This window comes from Malus domestica, chromosome 17 (genome assembly GCF_042453785.1).
Source record: "Malus domestica chromosome 17, GDT2T_hap1".
Lineage (NCBI taxonomy): Eukaryota > Viridiplantae > Streptophyta > Magnoliopsida > Rosales > Rosaceae > Malus > Malus domestica.
Window position 1 is genome coordinate 4,832,704 of NC_091677.1, and position 7,131 is coordinate 4,839,834.

Here is a 7,131-nt window from a genome sequence, read left to right on the forward strand (position 1 = left end):
TGTTAGTGGAAAGTGCTATTAGCTATTCCAGAAGCAGAATAACGCAATGTGAGGCACTGCAAGTAATTCAGCATTCATTTGGGTACAAACACAATTGATAAGAAATAGTTAACTGACTTGCTAACACATCATATAATTCTAGCCAGATTACTCTAATGTTGCTCATCATCTCCCATTCGGATCGTTGATTTCTGAAAAGATCGTCTCGGATATACACAGAACGGATTCATTCGTTGCGCAACCTAGCACACTAGTGAAGGCTTCATCGTCGTTCCTTTCACGGCAATTCTGATGTAGTTGCAATGCAAACTCAAGCCCCCTCACAACATCGTCCATTGACGGCCGTTCAATCCCACTATCATTGATGCAACTCATAGCAATTTCCACAAACTTGTTCAAACAATCGGTTTCAATCTTACCCTTCATGTTCGGATCAATGATTTGACCAAGTTCCCCGTCGCAATGGCAGCTCTTGGTCCACTCAGCCAAGTTCATTTGCTTTGTCTCCGCTGCATGCACCACAGCTGGTCTTGCACACAATACTTCACACAACACTACACCGAATGAGTACACATCGGATTTCACCGTCAGTTGTTGACGTCGGTAGTATTCCGGGTCTAGATACCCGAAACTGCCTTTCACGGCCGTGCTGATGTGGGTCTTGGACATGGTGGTCGTGCCCATTTTCGACAATCCGAAATCTGAAACCTTGGCCACCCATTTCTCATCCAATAAAATGTTTGTGCTCTTCACATCACGGTGGATGATAGTACCCTGGGCTTCGCTGTGAAGGTAGCGCAACCCTCGCGCGGCGCCAATGCAAATTTGGAGCCGTTGTCCCCAGGAGAGAGGTGGGTTGTCGGTGTGGTAGAGATGGTCGGCGAGGGTCCCACGTGCCATGTAATCGTACACCAAAATCATCTCATTATTATCAGTACAATACCCAATGAGAGACACCAAATGGCGGTGTCTGAGTAGTGAGAGCAGTTCGATTTCCGTCTTGAACTCACAGGCTCCCTGCGATGACTCGGGTTTCAGCCGTTTGATTGCAACGGGAGTGGCCCCGCCGTCGATATGCCCTTTGTACACGTGACCGAAGCCGCCAACACCAACAATGAAAGTCTGGCTGAAGTTTTGGGTGGCGGCTTTGATCTCCGACAGTGAAAAGCAACGACACAAATGTGGGGGTAAAGATGACGACCCATCTGAGGCAGTATACTTGACTTTTTGCCGCCGCCTAAAAACCAAGAACCCAAGAACAGAGAGTCCAAGTATGCCGGAAGCTACACCAATGACCGTGGCAAGCAAAGGAGTTCTTGACCTGGTGCTTGGTTCTGGGGGTGAGTCGGGGTTTGGTCCGGCAAGATTCTGATTTGCACTGAGTTTGAACATTTCGAGTCCGCTCAAGATTGCGTCGTTGTAATTAGTCAACCAATCCTTCTTGCTTGCTTCAAGTGCAAGAAAGAGATTGACTTTCTTCGGGATTGCAGAGTTCCCCGACATGAACACAACGTAGTCTCTGTACACCGGTCTTCCATTTCCACCACTCCACTCGATTATATCCGCCATTTTCTCAGCGGATTGATTGGCGATGTAGATGTTAAATACCCGTCGTCCGGGCATTGTAATATCACCTTCAAACTCACAAAAATGAAGCCTAACCAAGTAAGCAAACATTGAATCCACAGGGAATTCCCAGGTGAGATTGTAGCTCTTGTTTATGGTCTTGTTCATACCCATTGAGCGACCGGTTTGGTAAACTTCTTTCGGAGCAGAGTACTCTGGTATTTCAGAAAAGTTAAGCTGAACGCTATTGATTAGCGGTAAAACACTGTACTTCCTACTTAAATCGTCTAGGTAGTTGAACTCGAGTTCCAAACTATCCCACTTGCGGTACAGACCAGTATCGAGATAGGAATAGATCTGCCTTTCGTCACCGATATTGATTCGGTACACCATCTCCAGAGCAGTGTTATTCTCGATGCGAATCGTGTTTTCGCTGCCTACATAAGCAACCCCATCTGGGCTCTGGGGTGAAGTGTAGTAAAGATATGGGGGCATGGAGTTAATTTCAATAAAATTGATAAACGCGTAGGCATCTGGGCTTGCTTTGCTTGGAGTGAATGTGATATTCAAATTCTGTCCTGACTCAGTGTGGAGGCAGAACTCTTTGTATATAGTATCCGAGCCAGAAGCATCAGCAGTGACTGAAGCGTTGAAGTCATGGAGAAGGGTAAAGCCACCGGCTTTGACTGAGAAGAGGGCTTGGGATCGGCCGAAGTTGGGGGCGTATGAAGCTGGGTAGAAATACAAGCGGATGAACTTTGGGCCAGAAGAGATTGGAAATGTGTAGGTAAATTCAAAACGGGAAAGCCTTGCTGTGCTGTAAGACACTTCGCCGGAATAAGGGGGAGAAGGTGCTTCTTTGAATATGGATTTGTTACCAGCTGCTTCGAATGGAAAAAAAATTGTGTCAATATCTCCACCCGAATATTTGGAGTCTTGGCTGACTTCGGTACCGGAAGAGCCACATTGAAGTTCGATTTGTTCCGACGGATGGTAGATTGGCAGCGAGTCCCCAGCCATGCACATGGTTATCATGTGGAAAAAAAGGGGAAGGACAAGAGGAGAGAGAGTTTTATTAGGGTGTTTGCTGATGGGGTTGTTCATGATTGTAAGAAAAACATAGAAAGGGTGAGGTGTTGCCTGTTTAACTCATTTTCTCACTGGAATTTGGTCTCTTCATGAGGTCTATTCGCATTGTATTTCTGTGAATGATCACTTTAATATCTTGCTTAGCTACAAGTCTACACAAAGTCTTTGTGCGGTGAAGAATGAGTCACTTGATGTGGTTGGAGAAATAATACATGGTTCTTGTCAATTCAATTAGAGGATGTGGTTGGAGAAATAATACCACCTTTCTGGAGATACAGTAAAATCTCTTATTATTTACTTGTGTAGAAAAGAACGACTTTTGTGCTAACAAAAATTGCTATTTGCATCAGTTCTATGAGCAGCTCCTCCTCTGTAAGTAAAATCGGAGCGAGAATGATGTGTTGTGGTGTATGGCACTTGGCGGACGGAGGACGACGACATTGAAGGTGGTGCTTTGGATATGGATGTGATACCAGCTGCTTGGTGTGCTTCTAAAGCAGAAAATGTTTGAGTAAGTATCTCCATTCCAATTTCGTTTATCACACCGATCAAATATGCTGCGGGAATAGCCACATTTTATGGTGATATCTTCCACTGGAGTGTAGATCGTTGGCGAATCTCCTAAAGAAAGTTAATGTTCCACCATAGAACCAATTGGCAATATGAAGAATAGCGCAACTTATTTTTAAGTCCATGCATGGTGGACGTACAATAGGGTCACAATGGTGTGCAAACACAAACAAGGAAAGGTAAACAAGAAGAGTCAGCCAGGGTTTGTTCAAAGTCTTTGCATAGAAGAGACTTGCGCTGAAGCATCACTTGAGCAATTTCCATTCCTTTTCCTCTATCACATTGGATGGATGTATCTTCCTGTCATGATGTGTATACTTTTACTTAAGACTTGTGTTCTTGACTACGGGATAACACACCCGACTTAAATATTTTGCTTGGTTCCCAATGAACGACACAAGTAGCTTTGGCCGGAAGTAGTGAGGTTAAATATTCTGCAAGTAAAATCGGAGTGAGAAATCTGTGATGTGTGGAGCATGGAACTTTGCGGATGGAAGACGATGCCAAAGGTGCTTCTTTGAATATGAATGTGATGCCGCTTGATGAGAATAGGAGGAGATAGAATCCTACTCCCTAACCGAGTACCTCAACCCCAAGAGTACAAGAATAGGAGTGATGGTCTATCAACCACATGTAGAGATTCAATCTCTTTCATTAATATAGCATCCACCCGAAAATGACCTTTAAGTTTTTAGCATGTCGTTGATGTCGAACCTCTATTACACGCTAAATTAAGCATGATCTTTAAATATGCACTCGAGATATTTGTGCTTCACTCATTCCTTCTACACTCTTGAAAATTAAGCATCCTTAATGTATTGATCGGGATATTTAACTTAATTTGAAGAGGATAATATTACTTCACGACTAATTCATTTTTATCTTCAATTTTAACAAAATTTGAAAGACTGTTTCTATTCTTCCGTCGACATACATTTGAATATTGTTGGAACCCCAATGTTGTCCCACATCGGCCAGAGGGCCCAATTGAAAATGCTTTAAATAGAAATACCCCTCTCTAACTAACATCGAGGCCTTTTGTGATAAAACCCCACACCTGAGGATTGTGCAGGTGGTTAAGTGGGGACAGTATCGATGTTGTTGGAGTGGGCCCTCGGCCCGTCGACCTGAAAATTTCCACATGGTATCAGAGCCAGGAGGCGGGCCCGTACTGCCACGTGATTGGGTGGGTCCCCTTTGGCCCCGCGCGATGTCCACGTAGGCCAAAGATGCCACGTGTTTGGGTGGGTCTCCAATGGCCCCGCGTGATGGGTGAGTCCCCAATGGCTCCACGTGGTTGCCGATGTGGATTTTCACGTGTGACCCATAAATGGGGTCTCACATGCGGGGGAGTGTTGGAACCCCAGTGTTGTCCCACATCGGCCAGAGGGCCCAATTGAAAATGCTTTAAATAGAAATACCCCTCTCTAACTAACATCGAGGCCTTTTGTGATAAAACCCCACACCTGAGGATTGTGCAGGTGGTTAAGTGGGGACAGTATCGATGTTGTTGGAGTGGGCCCTCGGCCCGTCGACCTGAAAATTTCCACAAATATAGTGAATGAATTTTGCCTTTCGATGTTTTGTATGTAACTTCACTAACATCGTAGTGGAAGTATATAATAGAATTTTTATCATTAATAGCCAAAATCTGATCTCTAATTTCAAACACTCTTAAAATTAAAATCTAATTACATCCAAAAATCAAAATCTTTTTTATGTTCTGCGTCATTGTTCAAAGAGGGAGGGGAAACTGTTGAGAATCAATGTCAACCCAAAACCATAAGTAATCCACAACCCAATCTAAAGTCCAAGTCCATATCTAGTTTGATGATGTAAGTGCTTACAATTGCAAAGTTAGGCAAGTTAGGTTGTGTGTGAAAACAAAGCAAAGTTAGGCAAAGTTATGTTGTGTGTGAAAACAAATAATTAGGTGCAATTAATGTGTTTTGTGTGGTAGTAAATAATCTTAGTTTAATTAAGTAGCTTTCATTTGGTTTGCTATAAATACCCAAGTCCCCAAGCCTTGTAAATCATCCAAAGGAAAAACAAAGCTAAGTGCTAAATAAGAAAAGCTTTGCTAATTAGTGTTTTTGTGAGCTTTCTTTAAGAGTGTGCTTTATTTTCTTCTCCTTGGGATCATTAGAGTTATCTTGGATACTCTTTTTGTTCAACAATTGGTATCAGAGCCAAGACGGTCAGGGATCGTTCTTGGTGGAGCTATCTTGAGTCGTGAGGAGTTTGGTACTCTGCAAGTTTGTTAGTCAAGCTTGATCGGTACAGTCGAAGTCTTGCCGGCACGATGAGTGACCTTCAAGTAGTTGGAGGAATCAAGAAGCTCAACAACAAAAACTACAACACGTGGGCAACATGTATGGAGTCTTACTTACAAGGTCAGGACCTTTGGGAGGTTGTCGGTGGTGGAGAAGTTACACAACCGGCGACAGAAGATGCCAATGGCGTCTTGCGAAAGTGGAAAATTAAAGCAGGCAAAACAATGTTTGCTTTAAAGACCACAATTGAAGAAGAAATGTTGGAGCACATTCGGGATGCCAAAACACCAAAGGAAGCATGGGACACTTTTGTTACACTCTTCTCAAAGAAGAATGATACAAGACTGCAACTTCTCGAGAACGAGCTGCTATCGATGGCGCAACGCGACATGACGATTGCCCAGTACTTTCACAAGGTGAAGTCGATATGCTGCGAAATTTCAGAGTTAGATCCAACAGCTCCTATTGGGGAAACCAGGATGAAGAGAATAATTATCCATGGTTTGAGACCCGAATATCGTGGGTTTATTGCCGCTATACAGGGATGGCCGACACAACCATCACTTGTTGAGTTTGAAAATTTGCTTGCAGGTCAAGAAGCTATGGCCAAGCAAATGGGAGAAGTCTCGTTGAAGGGAGAAGAAGAAGCGCTCTACACCAGCAAAAGCAAAGACACCTTCAAGCGGCACACTGGTGGTGGATCTAAAAAGGATGGTGACAAGATGAAAAATCACCAAGGAAATGGAGGCTCTCGTCCAGGGGAGCTTCGAAGAATCGCAGTAATAGTAGAAAGTTCAATGACGAGTGTTACAACTGTGGGAAGATGGGCCACATGGCAAAAGATTGTTGGGCCAAGAAAAAGTCTGCTGAAAGTAATGCTGCTACTTCCAGTTCTAAGGAGAATAACGAAGATGGTTGGGATGCTGAAACACTATTCGCTACGGAGGAAGAAGAATTAGCTCTCACGGTAATAACACCAGAACGAATTGACTACAATAATGATCCAACAAGTGGAAGATGTTACACTTCACGAGATGTGGTGTTTGATGAAGTGTCCTCTTGGTGGTCCTCAGAGAATGAGGTGCTACCAGACTCCAGAGAATTTGGAGAACAGCTGCAACAGAAGATGGGGGAGCATACTATCCAACTCCAACCAAGTTCAGATGAATCAGGAGATCCAAATGGCAATGATGTCGAACAAATAGTGGCTCAGAATCCTTGGCAAACTGGCGTGTATCAACAACCAAACGAAGAAGGTGGGCCGAGTGAAACGGAAGAATCAACTCCACAATCTCAACTCCGAAGGTCAACAAGAACCCGAAGGCCAAATCCTAAATACGCCAATGCAGCCATAATTGAAGAATCAACAGAACCTGAGACGTTCGAAGAAGCATCGCAGAGTTCTGAGTGGATGACAGCTATGAAAGAAGAGATCGATGCACTTCAGCAAAATCAGACTTGGGATCTCATGCCAAAGCCAAGAGATGTGAAATCCATATCGTGCAAGTGGGTTTACAAGATAAAGCGCCGTCCAGATGGGTCAATCGAGAGGTGCAAGGCACGATTGGTAGCTCGTGGTTTCTCTCAACAGTATGGACTAGACTATGATGAAACGTTTAGTCCAGTGGCGAAA

The 7,131-nt window shown here is 43.9% G+C and overlaps 1 protein-coding gene across 1 annotated transcript; it reads right to left on the reverse strand.

Moving 5' to 3' along the window:
- Nucleotides 1-39: 39 nt before the first annotated feature.
- Nucleotides 40-2,753, reverse strand: LOC139193744 (receptor-like protein kinase FERONIA). The gene has a single exon (XM_070817362.1). It carries the CDS (start codon nt 2,668-2,670, stop codon nt 166-168), a length of 2,505 nt encoding a protein of 834 aa, XP_070673463.1. The 5' UTR covers nt 2,671-2,753; the 3' UTR covers nt 40-165.
- Nucleotides 2,754-7,131: the final 4,378 nt, after the last annotated feature.